Here is a 26,633-nt window from a genome sequence, read left to right on the forward strand (position 1 = left end):
ATAAAAAAAATAAATAAAATTAAATTTAAAAAGAGGTAAGATTGGAAAGTGTGGTTGAAAACCTTCATGCTTCAATATAGCAGACCACCGTCAGTTTTGGAGCAAGTGAACAACTCAGGTTCCTGAGATACCACATATCAGGGCTAGTCTCATCTAGATGTATATTGTATGTGTATCTGTATGTGTCTTGTTGGGCAGATGCAGTGGTGACAGTCAAGTAGGTGGTCATTTCTCTAATCTCTGAATGCAATGGGACTGGAAATGGCAAGGGAAAAGAAGGGAAATTTGGGGGGTACAAAAACAAGAGGATATAGCCGCTGACTGCATATAGGCAACAAGCCTGGATAAAGAGGCCAAGCTGGCCTTGAGGTCTCAGGCCTGAGTAACTGGGAAAATAAAGGTACCATGATCAGAAGTGAGAGAGTCGTAACGGAGAGCTGTTTCAGGGGATGTGAGAAATGTCCTAATGGAAAAGGTGAGTTTGCTAGACCTCTGCTTTCTTTTAATTAGTACCACCACAACCCACCGATAGAAGCAGGTCATCATAAAGCTGAAGCCTTAAAACTATGAGACCTATCTCTCCTTAACTTAGGTAGCAAAACACCTAACATCCTATGAGCTGATACCTCAGCACAGAGCAAAGGAAAGGGCTTGAAAAGTCTCTCCTGGAGCCAGTAGGCACAGACTGGCTTAGAATAGCCCTAGCCTGAAGCTTATGGGTGTTTCCATAGGATCTATATCTCCATCTGCTTTATGGACAGTCTGATTGAGAAAAAGGATATAATTGGGGGAAAGTAAGTTTCAGGGAGCTACACAGTAGATCAAAATATTTCACTCCTTTATTTATTCAATAGACATTGAACACCTACTAAATACCAAGTATTGTGAGTACTGTTGGCATTATAGATTAGGTCTTTGCTCGAGTGCATTTTTTAGCCTAATTATTCTATTAGCATTTGTATTCTAAATCTAATTCTAATAGTAAGCACATAAATGGATAAATAAGATAATTTTAGAGAGTGATAATATTCCCCTAAGGTTTTCTTGAAGTGCCTCTTCATTCTTAGAAATGACCTAGAACTTACCTGTCCCGCCAATACTCATGACTGACTCCGAATCCGTCAGGTCTTACTTAAGAGGAATCTTCCCTGACCCTTCTAAGCAGAGCCCCACAGCTCTTCTCCATCCCAGGACTGATCACCATCTGTAGTGATTGGTTATTATTTATTCCCTTGTTTAATGTCTGTCTTGCCCACATGGATGGTAGTCCCATGACGATAGGAATCTCATCTGTTTTGTTTTCTTTGGGTTTCCTTTTTCCAGGGCCTGGCCCATAGAAGGTCCTCAGTAAATATCTGGGGAATTAGGGTGAGCAACCATGCCAGTTTGCCAGGAGCTGGGGGTTTGCCCAAGACATAGGGTTTTCTGGGCTAAAACCAAGTTAGTCCCGGGCAAATTGAGATGGTCAGTCACCCGATATGGAATGCATATCCGTTGGATAAGAAATTAGTCCCCAAAATTCGTCACAGGCCTTCCATCACTGAAGCTGAATGTCAAGTCTTATTAAACCAGACCCAGAGCAGAGGTATCACTATGCCATGGGATGTTTAGTTGCAGTTATTGCCTGTAATGTAGGCCGAGCCTTAGGGGAAAGTGAAAGCAGATCCCTAGGGACTCTTTCAAGCATCATAATCACTATAATAAGACAGACATTGAACTCCAGGGAAAGATAGCCCATAACCATGACCATAACCATAACCAAGTCAGTGGAGTTGGGTCAAGTCCAGCACTTCTGGGCCATCTCAAGCCTCTTGGCCGGCTGCTGAGGTATCCAGATGGAACCAGTCTAAAAGCTGACAATTAAAAACAGTCTTAACATGAAGTAGCATTTGCCAGCTAGAAAACACCTCTGAAATCATATCTCCAATCCCCTCATTTTACAGTTGAGGAAACTAAGAATCTGAGATGTTAACTTCACCAACAGAGAGCCAAGTTCTATAGGATCCTTGTTATTTGTTCCTACACTGACCAGGGTCCCTTTGAAAGAATGGTCACTGCTTTCACTCTACAGGTGAGAAAATGAGTCGCTTCCATTGCTTGCTCTCAACAGGCTGTCCTGTTTTGCATTTTCTTCCTCATTTTGTGTGCTCTGGAACAAGTTCTGCTAGCCTTTTTGCAAATGACCTATTTCAATATACTGGTTGGTTGTCCCTAAAATAACTGTCTAACAGGTTCAAACATTACCTCTTTGTTGAATCATGGGTTGGTTACTCCTAGATTTAGAGTAAAAAAATTCACCACTATGTAAATTGCAGAGAAAGAAAGAAAGAGAGAGAGAGAGAGGGAGGGAGGGATGGGGAGGAAGGGAGGGAGGGAGAGGAAGGAGGAAGGAAGGAAGGGAGCAGGGGGAGGGAAATAAAGAAAAAGAAAAGAAGAGAAAATAAAAGGAAAGAAAGTCTAAAAACTCCGATATAAATTTGTGAAGCCTAATATAGGCACCTCATCAGGCTAGATAGTCCTGGATTTTATGTCACTGTGACATACTTTAAAGTCTTGGTTCTGGCAATATATACAGGTTTTTTCTTCACCAATGGAAAGGCACAGTCCAAAATACACATTCATTTTTATTTTGTTGTATGTTCTGAATCAAAAAATGACAATTGTCTACCATTAGCCTTAATGCAAGAGCAGGGGCAGGGCTAACCAAAATCGCATCTATTTAGAAGTATTTTCAAAACAGTATGTCCTAGTTCAACTATTTTGGGTGGAAAAGTACAGCTTGTTAGTATCTTGGAAGTTAGAAAGTTTGGGCTCACAACTGCCTTTCGTAACAGCTGGTGTTTGACTTTTAACTTAGGAAGGCAGGGCATTTCAAAGAGAGTTTGTATGAGTTCTTAACTTAAGACAATTGTTTTATTTATCTGGGAAACTTTATCCAGACTAAGACATTTTATTTGAGCTTCCGTTATGAATTTCTTGCTGTGAGAGGTGTTAAATTCATACCTCCACAGAGAAGGCCTTGGTCTTTCTTAGGCTTATTTCCTTACATGCTTTTTCTTCAGAGATAATCTCTTTAAAGTCACAGAGCAACACAGTCTGGGCCAGAAAATTCCTATTTCTTCCAATTCTTTCCAAACTTCACCTCTACAGGCAACAGGCATGTCTTTCCACCTCATTTACTCATCCAAACACATCTCAAAAGCATACACCCTGACTCTCTCAACAGACCTGAAGTAAAGGGACTATTCCACTAATAGGGATATATTTCCATATATTCAACCTCCATTTTCCTTTAGTTCTTTTATTTTTTTTTAATTAATTTATTTATTTGTTTTCATTTTTGGCTGTGTTGGGTCTTCGTTGCTGTGCGCGGGCTTTCTCTAGTTGCAGCGAGCAGGGGCTACTCTTTGTTGCGGTGCACGGGCTTCTCATTGTGGTGGCTTCTCTTGTTGCAGAGCACGGGCTCTAGGCGTGCGGGCTTCAGTAGTTGTGGCATGCGGGCTCAGTAGTTGTGGCTTGCGGGTTCTAGAGCGCAGGCTCAGTAGTTGTGGCTGATGGGCTTAGTTGCTCCACGGCATGTGGGATCTTCCCGGACCAGGGCTCGAACCCATGTCCCCTGCATTGGCAGGCGGATTCTTAACCACTGTGCCACCAGGGAAGCCCTTTCCTTTAGTTCTTGACTACTCTTCGGAGATAGCTAATTGGAGATAATTATGTGGGTAATTGTAGATTCCAAAATTATCACTAGTTAATTCCAAGCCCTAGAAATATTAGTCATACACTAATGGTGTTAGTCTGTGCAAGATTTGACTTTAAAGCAGGTTTCAGTCAAAAATCAAAGCTCTTTTGTGTGTTTACTCATAATACACATCACAGTCTGAGAGAGTATACACAGCATCACATCAAAAAGCAAGAGGAGGCTAATTTTGATAAACTCTGTGAGATGCATAACATTTTTTAACAAACTTTTCACATATTATACTTTTGTATAGTAGGACAAAATCAAATTTGCCGGACTTTTGATGAACAGTCATACTTTATAAATGTGATTAATCAGTGAGCAGGAAAAGGTAAAACAATAACTTTACCAGTATATATTGCCTTAAAATGTAAGCTTTAAATATAGAAGTTTAAGGTTGTATAACATAGTTAAATGACAACGTCCAATTTTGACCAGAAAAATCTTTTGGTTTTTTTTGGAGAAATTCCCAAAAAAAAAAAAAAAGTATTGACACCTGTGTACCCAACACTCACAAATGATAATATTGAATATTTTGTCATGTCTGCTTTATGTCTTTCTTTATGAAACAAACAAACACTACACATAAAGTTGGAGTCCCCTTTGTCTCCCATCCCCAATCCCACCCCGACCCCTTCCCAGAGACGGACATTCTAATTCAGTGACATAGTTAAACTATGTGATCTGCTCCATTTGTTTTTGTGCAGAATAATATAATTAGCATTATGTTTTTCCACAGCAATATTTACATATATTGTACTGAAATGCTGATTTTACTATGAAAACAATGATTAACCATGAGTCAAAGTGTTTGGACATTTTACAAAATTAAACTTCACAGAATTATCTAGAAATCACAACAATGCTATAATATTTATGAAAGATGATACAGTCTTATGAAAGTCAATTATTTTATTACATTTAACAGAAAATACCTTAGGTATATGTTTTCATGATGACAACAGCAAATACTGTTTTTGATCAACATAATTTCTTGAATATAGTTTATGAAGTCTGATTAATAGTCTAGACTATGGTTACTTTAATGATAAAGCAACCAAGAGTTTACTATTTTACTATCTTGACTATTAAATAAAATAAATGATATTAGCAATATTTAGAGAATTCTAATAAAAGCTATTAGCAACACCTAAAGAATTCTCCTTTATCATTTCATCAAGAAGTATTTAGTAGAGACTATTTGTCATAAATATTTGAAAACAAATTGTACTTCTGTAACGTCAAAGTAGCTCCATAAATTTCAGCCCTACAGGAATAATTAGTAAGCAAAATCATAGTTTTTGAAGTTTTGGGCTTATTGTCCAGGCTCTTTGACTTGTGTAACTTTGCTGTTATCTTGTTGGATGGCCTTAGAGAGATCATTTAATCTCTCTAGGATTCAATTTCCTCACCTCAAAAATGCCTTGGTTGGTGGCATTGGGGTGGGGAAAGATGAAAAGAGATGATCATTAATATTTCTCCCAGCTCTAAAATTTTATTATTCTATTATTCATTTTCTCCCTCTCACTCAGTGTTCTAGGACATAGATTGGTAATTAGTCAAAACTGAGGGGACCTTCTAGCAAAATAATCAGACTTAACATTGAAGGCTATAAGAATTTGCAACAGAAAAACCTTTTCTTAATTCATTATAAGATCAACTCACTCACAAGAAACCAGACAAAAACCGCTAGAAAGAGAAATGAGAACTAGAGAAATATATGTGTATTTACTATTCACTGTAAAGATTTTACAGGATAAAGAATATTTATCCAAAGAAACTCATGTTAAATATAATTGAATTTCCACTCAAAAAAATGCTACATTGTATCAAAATAATGTGTTTAAGGTTATGAAATATTTTGAATATAGTTATTAAGTCTGATTAATTTCTAATTAATTTCAAAGAAATTAATTAATTTCTTTGTATAGAAAAAATAAGTCACTATGCATTATATAATCAATGATGATGACTGTCTCATAACCTTATGATCAGTCCAAGTACTATTATTTCTCAATATCAATATCCCTCCTGAGTTTATTACAACTAATTACTTTGTAAGAGTAAGTAAAAATTGGCAAATGAGCAAAACAATGATGCTTATAAAGGAAAAATAATAAATCTGCTGTTCAACAGTTCTTGTCTAGTATAAATGAACATATGGTAACTTTGTACATCTTCTTAGGGGATGGTGAAAACCTACTATATCTGTTGTGGAATTTCCCATGCAGTTGTTACATTCTTTTGTACAACTTTAAGATCTGGTAGACAAAAAGTGACAGTGAAAGAGGATCACCTAGATGTGTGGAAGAAACTTCCCTGAACTTCTCTTTTCTAGTCGATTCCCTTCTATTTAGTGGTATCTTCTTAGCAAATCTAAATGAATGGCTCCCTGTAATATTTTTAGTGATCCCAGGAAAGGAAAATATATGCCTCTGTAATGACTACCATTAGAACTGATTGACCCTCACAGACCCAATATTCTCCCTAAATGAGACAATGATGTGAAAGAACACTGTAAATGATAACAATTGTTAGGAATTATTATTGAGGAGGCCATTCCAAGGCTGACCCAATCATGTGTTTCATCACAAAAATTCTTCCTAAGTGGCAGGGTTCATTTTGTATTTATGAAGGGCCCAGGACTCGGTATCTTGAATATCTAAATTTTCATGTCTGGCATTCATCATCCTTCTTTCAAGTTCCAGGGAAAGGTATGAATAGAGGTCAATGTCAAACACATACACGCTTTATTACTATGAAATCCCAACATGGCCCGCTCATAAGCTAGGTTGGCCCATGGGCAGAATCCCTTTTACTCAGGCTAGAATGAGGAAGAGGGCATGAAACCGAAGCATGCCAAGCAGCTTCCTTCCCCCTTTCACCCTAGGCTCTCAGATGATGAGGAAAGGGAAGTCAGGGAAAATCATGCTAAAAAGCAAGGGAATATAAGGGGTTTTCTCTAAGGTCTAGAGCCAGGCTGGTCTAACTGACCTAACACCCCATCATACCATTGCAGCCATGTGGGAGAGAGAGCCCAAAGAGAGAGGATCCCAAGGCATGGAACCCAGATCGCAAGAAATGAGACCTCTGGCTCCAAAATATCTTTGTCTCTACCTAGCCACACCGCTACCGTATTTCCTCCTCCTCTGTGAAAGGGGTGGGGCTGGGGGGAAAATCATGCATTTTTTTTTTTTTCTTCCTCTTCCTTTAAATCTATTCTCTGTGCAAAAGCAACTGCTTTTTTCTTTCTTTTACATAAAATAAATACTTTGGTATCTGTGCAGTACTTAGGTATTATAGGGTTTATTTCTTACCGGTTTAAAAAAAATAATTGGGTTTGTGTGTTCCAGAGAAGCTGTGATTAGTTCAGAGATGCTAAAGGGCAAGTTAACCAGCTACAAAGTTATATTTACATACCTTGCTTAGGAATTGTTCAATGATTTTCTCAAAATTGCATCTGATCATTCTTCACGTTTTTGTTTTATGAAATTCTTGTAATCTTTTATTGAAATACACGAGAGGCAATATACATCATACTTATAAAAAATGGGTTTGTCTTCCTTGGCTTTGAAAGTGAGAAGTTTGAGGCTGAGGTCTAGATTGGCTGTTGATAACTAGTGTGACCAATGCCTTCATTTCCTGCCATTTATAAACTGGGGCTAAGATTCAGTATCCTTGGACTCTTCATCTTCATATTTCAGAGTGACACTAAGAAACTAAATGAAAGAGAATACATGGAAGTGTTTTGGAGAGTTACTTGGCCATTTCACAAGGCCCTTTATGATCCAGAGAGAAGGAATTCAATACCAAAAAAAGCTGCTGTTCTACTTGGAGCATCGTTAATGTTTTTCTTACCCTGAAGCCTTGATCCATTCCCTTATACTTTTCCCTCTTTAGTCCTATCTGGTGTCTGAAGCCTCATTCCTCTTTGATAGGACAGTTTTTAAATATTTGAAGGCCGTTATGCTTTGTGAGATTTTCATTTAAAGTTCTTGTGTCTTCAACTGCTGAGCTGGCACTCCACAACTACTAAGCCCGTGCACCCTGGAGCCCAAGTTCCACAGCAGGAGAGGCCACCGCAATGAGAAGCCCGCCCACCGCAGCGAAGAGTAGCCCCCGCTCGCAGCAACTAGAGAAAAGCCCATGCACAGCAATGAAGACCCAATGCAGCCAATTAATTAATTAATTAATTAATTAATTAATTAAATTAAAAAGTTTACACTGACCTTTAAAAAAAAGTCTACAACAATCTCTTTAAAAAAAATAAAGTTCTTGTGTCTTAAGATCATAAATCACAAATAATGATATTAAACTTGCATCTGAGACATAATAAACGCTGCTTTGCAATGACAAGAACTGACCTCTGGTTTAAGTACATATATCTACTAGTTTTAACAGCAATGAAAAGACTCTGGTTTAATTTAAATACACATATCTACTAGTTTTAACAGCAATATCTTGGACATATGAAATGACCAAGAGGTAGAGGAGTTTTTTCAGACATTATTTCAAAAATCTTACAGTAATTAAATCCATTTTGTAGAGTGAGAAGACGGGAACATTGGAATCAGAGAGATATGGGTTTAATTCATGGCTTCTCCAGCTGAATGGCCTTGGCAGTTATTTACCTTCTTAAGCCTTATTCCCTTATCTCAGAAATGGAGAAAACAGTACCTACATCTCAGAGTTTTAGTGAGGATGAAAGAACATGTAAGCAAAAACCGTAACACAAATATGGTGAAATACTCAACAGTGAGTAAACGGAGTGAACAACATCAATATATGTCAACATGGGTGGATGATCAAAATCAAAAGTTAGAGAGAAAACAGTGAGAAACAGAATGAGACAGATTGCACAATAACATTTAGATAAGTATACTCTTGTGCTCACATAAAACAATACGCCATTGTTCATGAAAGGCGGATCGAAAAACTCACACTAAATACAGTGTGAAGGAGTAAGTGCCTTTGGGATGGTGAAAAGGATCTTAGATGGGAAATGAAAGAAAGTGAAATAAAAGGAAGAACGTTGGACATGGATAGTCATGACAATTGTTCTAATTTTGTGAACCTCAGGTCCAAGAGGAAAGGAGAAGAAAACTAATGTTCGGCACAAAGCCGGCCACATAGCAGAAGCTCAATACAAGTGGCTATTTTTATTACTGGAGTAAGGTCTTACTCAGCAGGGGTTTATTTGCATCTATTTGACCAGTATTACTGAGCTTACCAAGATTTACAGAGACAAGCGTTGAGCCAATGGAGTCAAAAGACCAGAAAGAAACTATGACAAGTAAAGAATAGACAGAATATCTTTTCATGATAGAGAATACTTAATACATACTCATAACAGCTATTATTTACTGAGTGCTTACCATGGGCTAGGCATTAATTAATTAAGTAATCCAACCAACATGTACTTATTGAATGTTTATTGTGCGTGAGACACTGTTCTAGACATTGGAAATACAGCAGGAAGACAACAACTACAATGACAACAGACCCGGCTCTTCTGGAGCTTATATTCCAGTGAGGGGAGGGAGGGAATGATCAGTAAAAGAGACAGTATGTTAAATGGTGGTACAAGGCCTATGGAGGAAACAACGCATCAGGAAAGGGAATGACGAGATGGAGTGGGGATGATGAGACTGCAGTTGTTAAGTAGGAAGGTCAGGGAAGGCTTCTCTGAGGGACACCGTTCCAAACTCATTTTGTGTATTATCTCTTTTAATCTTCTTCTGTGAAGAATCTGCTTTTCTAAACCACGATTGCTGTTTCTCAGATGAGTAAACGGGGGCCCAGAATCTGTCCGTGCATTTTCTAAGGTTTGATCGCTGGCTAAGTGATAGAGACAGAGTTAGGGTTTGAGACATCTAACTCTGGAGCTGTCTCCGTATATATTATCTCTCATATAAGGAGATGGAAGGGGTCCTGGGGGATCGGCCAGAATGGGGAGCAGGAATGTGGTTTGGTAAAGCATCGAATGAACAGTCTCACGGTATCCATTTTATATTTTTGAGAAATTAAAATAAACATCTTTTGTTTTGGTGGGAAAAAAAACTTCAGAATGTAAAACTGGGCAAAATCTTCTGGGCTGGTGGGTGTAACCGGAGGTTACAAAGGACATGTCAAATATTTCCATTAAGAAATCATGATTTAGTCCAAGTCTTAATTTATTGCTACAGGACCAGGAACCTCAAGATTGTCAATGACTTGCCCAACCTCATACGGCTTGTTTGTTGCAGAACCAGGGTGGAAAACTGAGCTTGAAAGACTAGCCAACCAGCACAACCACAACAGCTGGGCTGGGCAGAGCCACCCAAGCCTTGGTGCTTTACTCTGAACAGCTGGACCCGCCAAGCCTTCTTGGTCTTAGGGCTCCTTCTTCAAACTGCTGAGAAGCTCAGATAGGTGAGAGTAGACAACGGAGTCACAGGAGACCCATTTACAGAAGAGAAGGAGGGAGTATAATTAGGCAAAGAGAAGTGAGAGGAGGCACAGATGAAGAAAATAAGGGGAGGAATCAGCTAAGAATAGGCAAGGTGAACTTCATGCTGTTTGCAACCCAGCAAGGAGGAGGCGGGAGGGAAGATGGAGCAGGGACAAAAAGAGTCCCTCTATCTCAGTAATCCTAATTATAGCCCTACAGGATAGGTATGAAGAGTGTTGTTTTACACATGCGAAAACGGAAGCTCAGAAAAGCTACTTTACTTACTCAAGGTCACATGGCAGGCAAGAGAGGCTCCTGATGATTTAAGATTTTGTTCTTTCCTTGCGTCTCTTCCTTCCCTTATTTGTTTTCATCGTTTCTTCCCTCCAGCCTCTTTTTATCCGTACAAATTTTTATTAGAAAAAAAGTTTCACCGTTTTTCCTTTAATAGTTATCAAGTATCCAATGATAGAGCACGCGGTTACCATGACAGCACAGCCTTTACTGAGGTCAGACCTCCCCTCTTTACCTCCAGAAACATATTTCACAGCAGTTTTCCTTTCTTTGTGGAACTTGTTAACTGCCGCAATTTTACATTTTGTTTGGGTGACCATTTGCTTAACGTTTGTCCACCACTTAACTGTAGGCTTCCTAATGGCAGGGACCAGCCTGGAGTGTGCCCCCAGCGTTTGGCACAAAGCCTAGCACTCAGGCTTCCTGTAAATATTTGCTGAGCGAATGTTCTTGTGGTTTCTCTCAGCTTTCTTCTGAAAGTTAGACGGACAGTAACCTCTAGCTCATAATTATGTTAATAGATACTGTATAACAAGTCGGGCCGGTATTTACAGGTAGCACACAGGTAAATGAACACACACAGGCATACACATGACTGCACAAACAAGCCCCCAGCAGGTGCCCTCAGGAGGAAACGCACGCCGTCCGAGCGAGCCGAACCAGCGTAGTTAAACACGCCTGCGCCGGGCTCCGCCGGCCTCCGCAGCGTGGGAGGACAACCCGCAGCCGAGCCACTGGAGTCCTGGGCCCCGGGGACGCGTGGGCTGGCCGCGGGCGCCGGGGGCGGTGGCGGAGTGGGCGGTGAGCTGCGCCGTGATTGGTCCGCGGGGGCCGGCAGGGGGCGGGGCTGGCGGAGGGGGCGGGCGCTCGAAGAGAAGGGGGTGTGCGCGGCGGCGGCGGCGGCGGCAGCGACGGCGGCAGTAGTTTCAGTATAAACAAGGCACCCGACTGGTTGGACGGAATATTTTGCGCGCTTTTGCTTCCTCTCCTTTGGTTGCGTTGGTGGGCACGCGGAAAACAGCCGGGAAGCCGAGGACCCCGGGTCCATCTGCAGGTGGGTTGTTCCCTGGTCAGCAGTTCTCACGGGAGAAAGCGGAGCCCGGCAGCGGGAACGCGCCACCCTGCTGCGCGCTGCGCTCTCCCAGGCGGCCCGGGAGCTGCGCGCGGAGCAGCCCGGATCTCTGACTGCTCCCCGGCTGCCGGTGCCCCTGGAGGCGGCGGGAGATTCCGGCCAGCGAGCGCTCGCTGGTACAGAGCGTCCCGCAAAAGCGGGGGAAGTGGGGAGTCCTCCTGCCTGGCCGCCGAGGGCGTCTGGGGCCGCTCCGGGAGCGGACACGGTGCCAGCAGGTGCGGGCCCCAGCCGCTGGGGCCCGGGCGGGGACAGGCTTGGGTTTTGCTTCGCTTCTCTCGCCCCGATCCGGCAGCCAGGCCTTCTGTCTCGAGATCTTGGTACAGTTTTTGAGAATTTGTCTGAGTTCTAGTCGCTTTCATCCTTTCTTCATCCTTTTTTCCCTTCCTGTGCACAGCTAGGTTGTTTCCTTCTACTTCTTGGCTAGTTTTCGTGAATGTGTGTGGGGGTGGGTGGGCAGGTGGGGGTCCTGCTTATTTTTGGTGACGGAGCCTTATAATCTAAGGTCTGACTCTCAGGAAGAGACAAGGGAACAGAAGTCACGTGCTCGCCACTGACGAGGTGATATTCTTTCCTTTCTCCGTTCACCTGGTAACTTGGGACACAACGTGTCGCCTTGCTCTTGCCTGAGCTCAGGTGAGTCGTCTCAGGTCACCTGGCCGGGCGATAATAACGTGAACTGTGGGTACCTGGGAGCCTCTCGGGCTGCTAGCGGGGGGAGGCTCCTCTCTCTAGGGGAACCGGGGAAACAACTTAAGTGCTGTACAGGCGGAACAGGGCGGAACAGGGGGGCTGGAGTGTAAGTGTGTGTGTCTGTCTGCGAACCACTGGAGTATTGATTCCCACCTTACCCCAACCTGATCCGCGCAGCTCAGGCGAAAGCAGCGTAGCTAGGTCCTCTGACAGTGCGGAGGGCGGCACAAGTGTAGTAAACCGCAGGAGGGAATCTCTAGGGAGCCACTTTCTCTTCTGAATGTAGATGTGTCCGTCTTCGCCGACGAATTCGGTGGGTATAGTGTGTATGGAGGAGTATGCACAGAAATTTGTGTATGTGTGTTTGGGCAGAAGGCGTCTCCAAGGAGTTCTTCGTCAGCAGCACCATGTGACGATGGCCGAGGACCGCTGGTGTGCGTAGATCTATATTTAGCCCTGGATGATCTCTAATGGCCGAGGGAGGGTCTCTGAACTGAGTTCATAAAGGGGAAGAGTTCAGGGATCAGGGTTTTGCACTCTTGAATAATGTCTGGTACAGTCATTCTCAGATGGGGTGAATAATTTTTCTTTCCTCCCGAAAACAGTAGCTAGAGCTTGGCATGTGATAGCTGTGTCTTAGTTTAAAACATGGACCATGGTGATAAGCCTGTGCTAAGAAACAAGGAGGTTACAGTTAACCAGAGTATATGCCTGATTGGAGATTTGGAAGGAAAACAACTAGTCAGGTGAGGTTTAGAGCAAATGTAGAACTGACTTCTAAAAGGGAAGAAAAATTCTTGGCTGTCGAGATTTTCATAACAGATTAAAAAGTGTGGCAGCTTGTTAGGTCCTATCATTAATGGTTAGTTTATTGGGGGGGGCAATGGTTGGGCAAGGAGGACCTAGGGCACTTGACAGAAGTCAGGGTTCATAAGCGGTGCTCTGTTATGCCTTTCAAGCAGGTTTTCTGGCAAAGTGGAGAAGATCAGCTACTGATTAGCAAGTGTCTTGTTGGCATTCTTCCACGACATGTGGGTCAATCCTTTGTTTTCCTAGAGGTGGCAATATTTCTGGCTACTAAGTGTAGTACTTTTCAGTGGTCTAATGGAGTGTTAAATTCTTAGAATTGATTTCTCCCCTGGTGCATTTTCAATCTTGCTCTATTTTATATGCTCCACTAGACATTTAATCTGATTCCTGAGATTATTCTGTCTTTTGGAACAGAAAATCACCATAAACTATTTATATTTATTGCTTTTTTTAATTTAATTTATTCTTAGGCATATATTGTTAAATATTTATTATTTATCATAATAATTCACATTTCTTATATTATTACTAACATTACATTCTTACAGTCTAACTACTGGCCAATATACTACAATAGACCAAAAAAAAAAAAAAAAATCAATTGAATAACACCTATCTAGGAAAAAGTAAGAAAATTGAAGGGGCAAAGCTAGGTGACTGTTTATGTTGGTAAGTTACCTAATATGGCACCGGAAGTGGTGGGATCAACTTTATCAATCTCCAGAGGTGGCCTGGAAGAATTCGACTTTGGAGGAGCATTTGGATGACCCCAAAGACAGTACCTGCTTGGACAGGAGATGAGAAAATGAGGGTATCCTCCCTTACTTGGGAGAAGAATCTGGACTCCCTGAAGCAGGGACTTAGAATCTTGATTCTGGTGCCACAAATAGTAAATGGAAAAACCATTATAACGTTTTGTAAGGTCTTAAAGAGACAAATTGTACTGTTGAAAATACTGCTTAAGATTGATGGGATTTTTGTCTTTAGTGGTTGAATTCAGGTGTTACCTCCCCTTTAGTTGTCCTTTTTGGTTTTCCAGTTAAATCTATAAAAATTAGATTTGTGCAACCCTTGATTATCCTAGGATGACAGATGTAGCCTAGTGCTGTGGGCAGATTTCTGCCTTGGGAATAGAGCCTAGGGTTCTAATCAGTCTGGAGCCCTAACAAGTCACTTACTCTCTCCCTATACCTGCAGTATCTGTGAAATTGATGAGGTGTTGAACTAGATGATTTATGAGTCTCTTTTAGCTCTGTGTTAACTGATTTATCTTGCTGTACTATCACCTCGTTTATTTGCACCCTTTATTAGCTGTGGAACAATGAAGGCTGAAGAATGGTCTGCAGTTAGATGTTCAGCTACTTGGTGCGTGGAAATGAAGAGAGGAGAGTGAAATTTCTTCTTATTGGTGAAAATTATGTAGAGATTTATTATTTGCTTGAACTGTTTTTTGCTCTTGTTTTTCTCCTACAAGTGTATTTTAAAATGCTATTTTCAAGAAGTTTGAGTCAGGAAAATTTTTTGGACTTTTTAAGTCAGTGTTACTATTTTGTCATTTTAAAACCAGTCTTTTGACCAATCATTTTTTCTTAGGTTTGTGTGTTTATTATTTCATTTCAAGGTACATTTATATCCGGAAGTCATTCAATTGATTCAAATTTTATTAGTAAGCCCTGGCATGAAAATGAGTTTAACACAGGGAAAGTACAAATTAGTCTTGTAAGAAAGGAAAGCACTTTATAGAATGCTAGTATCCTTCTATTTATCTAAAAGGGAAGAATGGAGGGGGGTGTGGGATAAGGGTAATTTTTCAAGAACTTGAAGCCAAAAAAATAAAATTATCCCGGTAACCATGTTCCACAATAAATTGTAAATAGAAAATTCTACTTGTTTACTGAATGTCCTCACTAAGTATGCTGAGGTGAACTGGATTTAGAAACATAAACCCTTTTAGTAAAGGATGCTCCCCATTTGATGTTCTATAATTTGGCTTGAGATCTATCATGTATAAATGATTCAACTACTTATATCTTTGCTGTTCAAGGTAATGGCCAGTGCTGTTCAGTAAATAGCCACATGGGGATATATGAGCTTAAGTTTAACTAAATTAAACAAACAAAAATTGCCCTAGCCACATTTAAGTGTTCAATAATAGCTACGTGTGGTGAATTGCTGCTGTATTGGACAGAAGAGGAACATTTCCAATATTCCAGAAAGTTCTCTTTTGACAGCACGTAATTAGATAATGATGATTCTGATTTTCCAGAAGATCACTTTTATTCCTCTGGGAAAATGACAATTAATTCTCATCATAGACAGGCACCCAAGACATAAGGAGATAAGACTGACTGGCTTTATATGTTTTCAACTGTATATCATGAGCAATGCCACTTTCCACAGTTCAATAATATTCCACGATCCCAAACACCAATTTCTCACATTTTTCCCCCAGAACTCTAATTATCCTTTGACTTTTCTAAACCAGCACCTACTGTTCCTGATAGAAAGCACCAATCCTTTCAAAGACAAGGCACGTGGAGCCATCTACTGTTACGCTCAGGAACTGCATGGCAGTTGTAGCCGATTAAAGACATTGCAGGAAGAATGTCAACATGTGCTGTGATCAGTTCCTACAAATAAAAATTAGTAAAGATTTATCTCATAGAAAAGTTTTAAATGATTCTCCAGGCCCATTTCTAGTTGCCACGTACTGAATTGTTGTTTTGTGTCTTAATAAACTGCTGACAAGATATTCCCAAGACAAAAGATGACAAATTTTAGCTTTGTTTTTCTTCCAGGGAAACCAAAGATGGTAATTATTTGAGTCAGAATCCCTTTCCTCCATTAATTAGGAATTAGTGAAGAAAAATTTAAGTAGCATCTAGGACAAATCAAGCAAAATGCACATTCAGTTTTTAATGTGGAATCCTATAATAAATCAGGAAATACCACCATTTCATCATTGTAGAGAGAAATGGGACCTTCTTTCCTCAAAAATACTGATTACTTCCCCTTGACTGTGAAATCTACAAAGCACTTGGGGCTCAGTTCCAAAGAATGTACTTACCTGGGAGTTACTTACTTTTTGTTCACATGCCAAAGAAGTGAGTTGATTCTGAGTCGTCTACTCTGTTTTGTTTGTAATCTCAACACAATACCTCTTTTTTCAAGGAGGTTAGCAGAGGTGTAGCATTTCTATTGTCCAGAGATGCTGCTAGAAAGAAATGAGAAGATAATCTTTGAAACTTTTTTCAAGCTCAAAATAAGCATGTTTTATACAGTGTGGGAGACTTGACTTTTACTTTCCCCCAACTTGAATCCGTAGTTAGAGAAACACTCTCTGAGCGTACAGTCAGCACTTGTATTCTGAGATCCAGCCTTGCCAAAAGGAGGCTAAAAGTACTTGAGATCCCAGCTGGAGTAAAGATGAAATATGTGAGCTCTTTCTCATTCCGATCTCTGGAGCCTCAAATGAAAAAAGGAAGAGGCTGCATCTCACCAAAGTGCAAAGTTCCTTTGGAATTTAGATGGGAATTTGGGAACCAGTCATTGCCGGATCTTAAATTAAGCCTCTCCTCCCTAAACAAATATGCTTTCAAAGTTCAACTGTGATAGGGAGTCCTTCCTCTACCTCGTTTGGACACATGCCCAGCATTTGAACAGAAGCGAAAGGATAGCGATCAATATAAAGACATTGGATTTATTAATTATTTCACTGAGGCGCTCTATGATGAAATAGGGGCTGAAATAAACCTTTTTTTTCTTGGACTCCTACCTTTGCTATCTCATTCTCCTGAGTGTAAAGGAAATGCTGACTTGACATCCTGGCAGAGATTTACCAAACACCTAAAGCAGATGTTGAAGGATGGCTTTTGATTTAGTTCCCACACCCATCTTTTCCTGGCCCTCTTCCAATTTGAATTGTCACCTGAAACCACCTTAGCCTGATGCACCTGCCTCCTCGTAAATAACCTTGTGCAAAAGCAGCCACTAATTCAAACACAGTCTGTTGTTTCGAAAAAGGCAGCTTTTCATCTGGTGCTTTAGTTGGTTTGAAACCATTAGGCATGCCTTTCAAATCCATTCATCCCTTAAATCACCTAGAGCTTGCTTCCTTGCTGCTGGATCAATGTCATGCTGAACTTTTGCAGGGTCCTTGGAAGGACATGATATATCTTTGTGACTGAATTAGCTGCCCCCGTAAGATACCTTGTCTGTCAACCAACTTTTCAGCTTCCCAAATTAAATTTAAGAAAGAACATTCATCTTGTATACATGGGTTGGATATCTTTTACTTCCCCTTGGGAAGTTTTCCAGAAGAACCTGTAATCTATATGCTAATTTTGGCAGCTCAGAGCTTTCTTTTAGCCTGGGTCATTGTTTTTAAAACCAAAATCTGTTTCCCATTGTCTCATTGCCTCCCCCTTATCCCAAAGTGCTCCCTCAATTTTGGGGGGGAGGGGCTATTTAAGTATCTCTACGCAAACCAAAAGAAGTGTCTTTTTCATTCTCTTCAACGCCATTGGATCAGTACTACTAGAAAATATTTACATGTATTGGTTGATTTCTAAGGAGCCAGTCTTCAATGTGTTAAACCAAGGTTCCCTTCAGAACCACTATGTTCTCCTTCTTTGAGGAAGTAGATAAATAAGATCCAGGTTCTGTACAAGCCAGCACATGTGCTTCCTAATCTGGGGTCTGAACTCCCTGAAAGTATATACAAACTTGTTGGTCGATTTCTCTGGGGGCAGTGTGTGGAGAAGTTTGTGATCTTCCTAAAAAGTTAAGAGCTACTGGCCAAACAATATATTCTGAGTTTCCAGCAACTGGCTTACAAATGAAATTTTGCAAGGTGAGAATTGCTTGTGAGATTAACCTGTCCTCTGTCTTATCTTACTGGTAGTGATTTGAATAGAGTCAGCAGCTTTTTCAAGCATCTCATATAAATCTCACCTTTTCCAAAGGAGTTAGCTACTTTGAAGTTTGACTTAACAGCAAATTAAGGCCAGTACTTAATGCTGTCACATATTCTTATTTTGGAAATAGTCAGTTTTTCCTAAACCAGAGTTTTGGTTAGCAGGTCCCCGTAGCAGGTACATTGGGTTGGGCAAAATTTATGCTAAAGAAGGATGGCAGACAGTGGAGAAGTTGATGTTGAGATTATGTTGGAAAGGGTAGAGAAGAGTAAATTGAGAGTATACAGAACCCAACAGACAGAAAATAGCAATTGTGAGAGCTGTAAAGAGAAGGTTTGCTGCAGATAAGAAGTCAGAGCTACATTGAGATTAAAGAAAATAAATGGAAGCTGCGGGGTAGGAACCGCCTTACACTTAGCCCTCCTTCCACCGGGGAAGCTCTAGCAAATGGTTCCTGGAGTTAATAGCATCTGGGGCTAAATGCTTCTCTGGATTCTCATGTGCAGTACTTGGATCTTCTATGAATTTGTTTTCTTAAACAAGAACCAAGCCAATATTTAATATTCTGAACTTCACTTTCTTTCATTCCAGAACTGAAGTAGGTAGAACCTAAAGTCTTGGATGTCAAATTTGAGTAATGCTGAACAAACAGTGGTTCTTGATGTGGGTAATAAGAGGAAAGGTACTTGAGAGGAAAAAAAATCTACTATGTTTATCTTCTTAGGTGCTTAAAAATCCACTTCACAAGCAGTACTTTCTGTGCCATTCTGCTGACCTTTCCCCTTGTTTATCAAATGCATCTATTACACAAGGCAGTTGATCTTTCTGGAAAATGGTTAGACTGGCCACTTGCTCGAGATTGTCCAGAAATTAGTTACATGTACCGTGATCCATGATCTCTCTTTTGGTCATTTGTCTCATCAGATCTTTTTTACTGGAAATCTGTAAAGTACGTACAAGCAAGTATTACTGTATTTCGTTGAATCTAAGATGTCATCCATTGTAAGATGCTCTTTTATTTTATATATTGCTAAAAAAAAGACTGTCAGTTAAACAGGTTTTCTTATCACTCAACTATTTATGTGCACCCCAATTTCAAAGAAAATAAAATATGAAGAAGTGTATATTAGAATTTCTGAAGTCTCTGTCTAGATAGGACTATGCTTTGATTGCAAAGGTCAGTAGCTTAAATACTTTTGTTGATAGTGTTGCTTTTTAATAAGAGTAATTAATGACGTTCGTACATCTTTGGGGCAAGGATTTATGTAGAACATGTAAAACATGTAAATTTTTCTAATAGCCTGCAATTTGGGACAGACTGACAGGCTTTTCATTTTATGGTTAAACATTAAAAGTTCAAAGAAGACCATTTGCAGTATAACATGTTGTAGTGTAATAAATTTTGAACCTGGAATCTGAAGGCTAGGTTTGAAACCCTGCCTGTTTGTCCCTTATCCGATGTGTAACCCCAGCTGAGTAATGAAGTTTTTCTGAACCCGTGCTTATGCAGTCAAACAGAGTAAGGATCCCTGCCAAACAAGGTAGATATAATATCCAAAAAGGCATTTGTAGGCAGTAAACCTTACACGGACGGGAGCTGCTGACATTCTCAGAGCCTTGCACACCGTGCATCTAGGCATTTCTCAGGGGAGCGGCCTTGAGCAGGAATCAGAGAAGTAAAGGACTGTGGACTGTGGAGACCTTTTCCAGCACACAGGATCCCATAGTAGAAGGATGCACACTGAGGAAGTTGGAGGCCTAAGGAGTTGACAGTATATGGCAAGGTGGGAAAATAGGACCATTGTGCATGTAAGTAAGGGGCTGGGTCTCTTCAAGTGACTTAAATCTCAGCCATTGGTTGTTGCTCTACGCAAGTTCAACAGTCAAGTTCGTTTGTGGTCAATCAGCTGATGGGCAACAGAACTTTGGGCTAATTAGAAGGCAGAAAACAACCTATGATAGATTCTCTTCTTAAATTTGATTTTTAAGTATAATAAACTGTAACCTCAATTAACTTATCTCGGTTTGGTGTCCATTGCTATTCGTAGTATTTTCTTTTGGTTCCTAGTTGGAGGGTTTTTTTTGGTTGTTGATATTTTGTGCCTCCGCAGAGAAATCCTGTGACACATTTCCAAGGAACAGTACAAAGACCTTGTGCCATTGCTCTAAAAATGCTCTAACTTCGCTATTATAAAGAAAATTGATAGTTTTGTTGTCATCTAGAATTTCGGAAGGGGTGAGGAAAATTGGAAATAATTTTCCAGATGAAAAACATACCTGGGGGCAGGGGCTGAGTAAGTGACTTTCCGAAGTTTTCACAGCTCTTAAGCCCTAGATTAGGGCTTCATTAAATCTGGGTCCTTGTCCAGATCCTTTATGGGAGTAAATGATTATAAGTACAAATATTTGGTGGCTTTTGGTGCTGATTCTTTTCAAGGGAACTCTGAGTGACTTGTGACTCTTTTGTGGCTACTGCTTCCTGTCAATCAACCAAAGGCAGCAGGGGTGCAAGATTCAGAGGGGTGCCGTGGGGCTCACGTGGCACTGTAGCCACGTGGCTGTGTGGTCCTAGCCTGGTCACTTCACCTCACTGCCCAAGGTCTCAGTTTGCACACTGATGGACAGAGGAGAGTGGACCTGATTGTCATGACGCTTGGGCCTTGGCTTCTTCTGTGACTGTTTTGCGGTCATTGCTAATCCCTTAGCACACGTTCCCCACCCGGTTACAGCCTTTGAGCCCTCACGCTTCATCCGGCCTTTTGGCAACCACTTTGGATTGATGGCAGGTAGGAAGTGAAATGCAATCTATTTTCCATCTTGGACCATTTGATTTCTATGGTCCTTTTGAACTTTTAACATTTTCTGATTTTTCTGAAATTCCCAAATCCTGGCCAACCTTCTCCCCAAAGCAACTTAATATTAGGACGGTTTCAGTAGTAATGAGTAAGTGGAGAAATCAAGGAAAATTCATGGTTCTTGGCAGAAAAACAAAAAGAAAAACAACTTCAAGGGCATGAATAGAGTGAATTCCACTTGTCATCCTGGATACCAAGGATATTGTGTGGTTTTAACCATCTAAAGCTTTTTTTTAAGCCAGAGGCAGGAAAACCACATCCAGAGGGAAGGTTCCTTCCAGGCTGGAAGAAGTAACTTTCAGGTGTTTCTCGTCTCAGGTCCTGGCGTCCCAGTTTAAGGACGTTTTGAGTTTCTCAGGGCAAGGGTAGACAGGCTCTTGTTTTTCTTCCCACCAGGGACAACCCATTTGTAAAGATGATATTGCACATGAAACATACTCATAGAAAACTGGCAATTTGAAGAGGACAGAAACATACTTTGTCCGTTGCCTTATACAGTGTTAACATTGAGTTATTCATTTAACCATGATTCCTATGTGTGAGGTCTTAGCAACTAAGTGGGGAGCATTTGTGTTAACATTTACATTCTCAGTTCCTGATCCTTTGGCCATTATGACCATGTCCTGCCCAAGCGAGAGGGATGGCATTGATGACTCTGGTAGTGACAAGTCTCCCCAGACAGAGTGATTCTCAGTCCTCACTTTCTTCCCATCTGTAGCTTTTTTTTTTTTTAATTTTTATTTATTTATTTTTGGCTGCGTTGGGTCTTCGTTGCTGCACGCAGGATTTCTCTAGTTGTGGTGAGCGGGGGCTACTCTTCGATGCGGTGCGCGGGCTTCTCACTGTGGTTGCTTCTCTTGTTGCAGAGCACGGGCTCCAGGCGCGCAGGCTTCAGTAGTCTGGCACGTGGGCTCAGTACTTGTGGCGCACGGGCTTCGTTGCTCCACGGCATGTAGGATCTTCCCAGACCAGGGCTCGAACCCGTGTCCCCTGCATTGGCAGGCGGATACTTAACCACTCTGGCGCCAGGGAAGCCCCTGTAGCTATTTTTTGAAGTATAGTTGGTTTACAGTGTTGTGTTAGTTTCAGGTGTACAGCAAAATGTTTCAGTTATACATGTATATATTCTTTTTTGGATTCTTTTCCATTATAGGTTATTATAAGATATTGTATATAGTTCCCTGTGCTATAGAGCAGGTCCTTGTTGTTTATCTATTTTATATATAGTAGTGTGTATCTGTTAATCCCAAATTCCTAATTTATCCCCCCCCCCCCGCCTCCTCTGCCGCTTTCCCCGTTGGTAAACCCAAAGCTTTGTTTTCTCTGTCTGTGAGTCTTTTGTTTCTGTTTTATAAATAAATTCATTTGTATCATTTTTTTAAGATTCCACATATAAGTGATATCATATGATGTATGTCTTTCTTTCTCTGTGCTGGATCCTTTTATGTTCTCCCTCAGCATTGGTTTGTGGACGGGACAGAGCACAAAATACGGAAGCTTTTTTTTTTTTACTGTTTCTCTTTGCTGATGCTTCTTTCCCTAAATGCCACTTTCACCTGCCAAGTCGCCTTATAATGGACGTTGTTTTTTCCCAGCACCCCACCCCGGCCCCCCTCTGCCCAGGCATGCGCACACATTGTGATGCTGTGGGCCCCATTAGTGGGAACCGGAACAGATGCGCTTGGAGTAATGGATGTGCCTCCTCAGACAGGCCCCACGCCCCTCCCCCTTTCGGATGCAGGTATCTTTCAGCATCTTGAAAAGAGCGATCAGCCCAGGTTGTGTCCTCCTGCAGCCTCTGCACACCCTGTCCCTGTGAGTCCAAGCCCTGGGGTTTGGCTTCCCCTCATTGTTTGCCTCTGAAGCCCTCACTCTCTGCACCTCCTGAATGCCTCCATTGTGCAGACGTGCTGCCAGAAACCGAAGCCTGTTTTCGGGGCCGGGAGCTCTGTCCCTAGGAATCCAAGTAATAACTTAACAGCCTTTGGCCTCTACCGAACATCCTCTGACAAGGGCTTTGTGAGTTGCAGAGCACACAGATGAAGGCAGTGCTCCTTGTTCCCCAAATCAGGTGTTTTCTCAGCCTGTGTGTTTACTGAGAACTGAGGCTTTATAGAGCTCTCCACCCCAAAAGAATATGACACAAAGGGGTGAAAATCAATAGCATCCGATCTTCCAGTGAAAGCTGGGGAGTCAGCATTAAATCTCTTGATATATGCGTGCATCTATAAACACACACACACACACACACACACACACACACACACACACACTTTGGTTCTAGGCCTCTTTTACAATTTCATTTTTTCAACTTCTGTTTTGGTTATCTCCTCATATGCCCAATGCTAGTCTGGTATTTCTTAAGTGTTATGTAATTCTTCCCATCCAACTTTGAAGGCCTACACATTTCCACCTTAGGATAATACTTGACTCAGGGGATTAAAGCAATTTAAAGCTCAGTTCCCCTCCCTGACTTCATAACCGAATGTGAAGGAATGATACCTAAACACGGCAGCCAGAGACTTGAATTTAAGTACAGATTGGAGCCTTTGATCCACGTGTTTTATGGTATTTTATTGGATAACATTGGTACTCAAAAATATGCATACATGTGTTATTCAAAGAGCAATTTGCTTCTTGATGGGTTCTCAGATTGTATCAGAACCTAACCTATTTTAAAAATTGCCTGTTTCCTCGTGATTATGAAAGCCTAATGCCTATTAAAATTTACTTTTCTTTTCCATATTACTGACACTGTTTTTTCCTTTTTTATTCATTTTAGGAAAGCATGCCTCAGACTCCTCCCTTTTCAGCAATGTTTGACAGCAGTGGTTACAACCGAAACCTCTATCAGTCTGCAGAGGACAGCTGTGGAGGGTTGTATTACCATGACAACAACCTCCTTTCCGGATCTCTGGAAGCACTCATCCAGCACTTAGTACCTAATGTGGATTACTATCCGGATGTAGGTATCCATGTGCCCCTGAAACACGTCCTTGGTATCCAGCAGAATTTACAATAGAATAGACAGGGACCCTAGATGCTGCAGAATTCTATCTGGGTTCCTAAGAATTTTTCTAATAAGAAATTGCATATTGATTATTGAGTGCTTTGAGATCAGATTGAGCCTGGCTATGATATGTCTGTGTATCAGTTTTCCTTTCAGGGTTGGTATCACATCGTAGTCAGTCAGAGACCATCTAAATGAAATACCTGTAAGGTTTGACTCATGCATATACCTTGGTCCTTACATAGAAATGCCAGAGAACATTAGATGCTCCTAGAATGGTTAGCGCCTTTTTGGTTTCCAAAACTGTGCTGAGAAAAGTGAAGTTACACAGGGAAACTTCACAGAAAAGAGAGCAAGAGTTACATTCAAGAGGCAATTCTTTTTTTTTTTTTTTTTTTTTTAAAATTGTTTATTTATTTATTTATTTATGGCTGTGTTGGGTCTTCGTTTCTGTGCGAGGGCTTTCTCTAGTTGCGGCGAGCGGGGGCCACTCTTCATCGCGGTGCGCGGGCCTCTCACTGTCGCGGCCTCTCTTGTTGCGGAGCACAGGCTCCAGACGCGCAGGCTCAGTAGTTGTGGCTCACGGGCTTAGTTGCTCCGCGGCATGTGGGATCTTCCCAGACCAGGGCTCGAACCCGTGTGCCCTGCATTGGCAGGCAGATTCTCAACCACTGCGCCACCAGGGAAGCCCCAAGAGGCAATTCTTTATAGATTCGACATCAGATGACAGGTTCGCTTGTTTATGTTTTATTTTGATAACTGACATTTGTATGGATAATCCTTTCTAATTTAAGGAATTCGTTTACATTTTCTCAGTCTTTATAGCAATTCCAAGAGGCTAGAGAGGAAGAAATTGAAATTCAGAACGTTGAGGAGTTTGCACATGGTCTCACTCCCAGCATCAACGTTCAAACCCAGGTTTTCTGTTTCTGGGGCACGTGATGTTTCTTCCCCCTTCCCTTGTGCTACGGCTGCCCCTGTTATGCAACAGCTGCTTGTTGATAAAGATTTCATGAAAATATCCAGACACTAGATTCGAATGTTTTTATAAATATAATAATGACCTTGGTGTGCAGAGGGTAGTTTGTGCTTGCCACTGTAGTTCACCATAATGTTTCTTACTGAGGTATCTCTGTGTGTGTGTGGTTTGTTACGTAGCATTTTCAAATATGTTGCCATACAGGGAAAACTTCTAATCAAAAGTAAAAGGCATCCCTTGTTCAGCCCTGTGTTTATGAGCTACAAAAGGCACCTAAGGGGAAGAAAAACCCATGGAATTTTTCTTCTTATTGGGAGTATGAAACTATTGTAACAAATAAGCTTTACTTCATTACTGGCTTCTGGGGAGACATTGTGGTTAAAGAAAAGTATATAGTGTGATATTATGTTTTATCAAATTGCTTAGCCTTTGAGCAAGTAAATAGATTACTTGAAAGTCTGTCTTTGAATGTTCTGACACAAGCACACAAATGCTCCAGTGTGTCATACTGGACCCACTGGAGATTTCTTGAGCTGATGTGGGTTGGGTGATTTTTTGGTTTCCATTGAGTTACCATAATATTTGGACACAGAACAAGATTCTGTACGGGTGGTATATTTAAGTTAGATTGATCTCCCTGGGCTGAATTTCATTCTTCTTTACTAGACTGAGTTATATGTCCTGGTATCCTGGCTCCCAGAGGATGGATGTAAAAATGTACTGTGAATAATGTAGTAGCTAAACTTACCCTATACTTCTGTTATTTTTAGTATGGTTTAAGGGAAAATATATATCACAAGGTAAAGGAGAAATCCATCTTAGGTTGTTTTACTACTAGTAAGCGTCACTTTTGAAACTGTAGCATTTTAACTTTGCTAAAGAGAACTTAGTGATATATGATGTATAATATATAGGAAAGATACTAGTTTCAGAGAGAATATAACCATGATGACTTTTTTTTCTCTTGCCACAGAGAACGTACATATTTACCTTCCTACTGAGTTCTCGGTTATTTATGCATCCGTATGAGCTAATGGCCAAAGTTTGCCACTTATGTGTTGAGCACCAGAGACTAAGTGACCCTAGTGGTGATAAGGTAATGATACCTTATTTGAACTTAATGTTTTTTTCCATTAAGTTTGGTAGCTTTATGGCTTCGATTTTGTGAAGTTGGTTTCCTCAAGTAACCATAGCTTCTCCCCAGGCTGAGGTCCATAAACGGTATCATGGCTATGCAGAGGGAATTGGAAAGGTATGAAGAACAAATATAAATCTAGTGCCATGGAAGATCCCTCCGTCCTGCCTTAAGTTGGTAGCACTTGACATTGACTTGGGAAAGGGGGACTAGAGTCTTCTTTAACCCCAAAGACTAGAGTCTTCTTTAACCCCAAAGACTTTGCACTAGAAGTTTACCATTAGCCCTGTTCGTAATTATTTATTTGATAGATATCACTGAATTTGATTTGCTTTTTCTCCCTAGAATCAGATAAGAAAAATTGCACCCAAGATTCTTCAACTCCTGACAGAATGGACAGAAACGTTTCCTTATGATTTTCGGGATGAACGAATGATGAGAAACTTAAAAGATCTGGCTCACCGAATAGCCAGTGGCGAGGAGGTTGGTAACCTGGATTTAGTACAATTACTCGAATTTCCAGGCAGGGTCTTGGTGAGAAGTGGTGCTAAATTATGCATCGGCATCTGCTGCTTCTTTTCTGTTGTTGCCTTTGGGCAAGTCCTCTCCATAGCATACTGGTCTGTTTGGTGTGTCAAAGGGG

At 41.0% G+C, this 26,633-nt stretch overlaps 1 protein-coding gene across 4 annotated transcripts in view; it reads left to right on the forward strand.

The window, feature by feature from the left end:
• RASGEF1B (RasGEF domain family member 1B) overlaps positions 1-26,633 on the forward strand; it is a 567,483-nt gene that overhangs the window by 522,073 nt on the left and 18,777 nt on the right. The window contains exons 1-4 of one of the 4 annotated variants that reach the window (XM_059922780.1): positions 11,352-11,517; positions 23,649-23,831; positions 25,829-25,951; positions 26,336-26,473. In XM_059922780.1, coding sequence (XP_059778763.1) covers positions 23,655-23,831; positions 25,829-25,951; positions 26,336-26,473 — 438 coding nt within the window. In that variant the 5' untranslated portion in view covers positions 11,352-11,517; positions 23,649-23,654. Of the gene's footprint in view, positions 1-11,351; positions 11,518-12,208; positions 12,229-23,648; positions 23,832-25,828; positions 25,952-26,335; positions 26,474-26,633 lie in introns of those variants that run through there. The other 3 variants (XM_059922781.1, XM_059922778.1, XM_059922779.1) reach the window with 3 other exon arrangements.

Source organism: Balaenoptera ricei, chromosome 5 (assembly GCF_028023285.1).
Source record: "Balaenoptera ricei isolate mBalRic1 chromosome 5, mBalRic1.hap2, whole genome shotgun sequence".
In the NCBI taxonomy this organism is placed as follows: domain Eukaryota; kingdom Metazoa; phylum Chordata; class Mammalia; order Artiodactyla; family Balaenopteridae; genus Balaenoptera; species Balaenoptera ricei.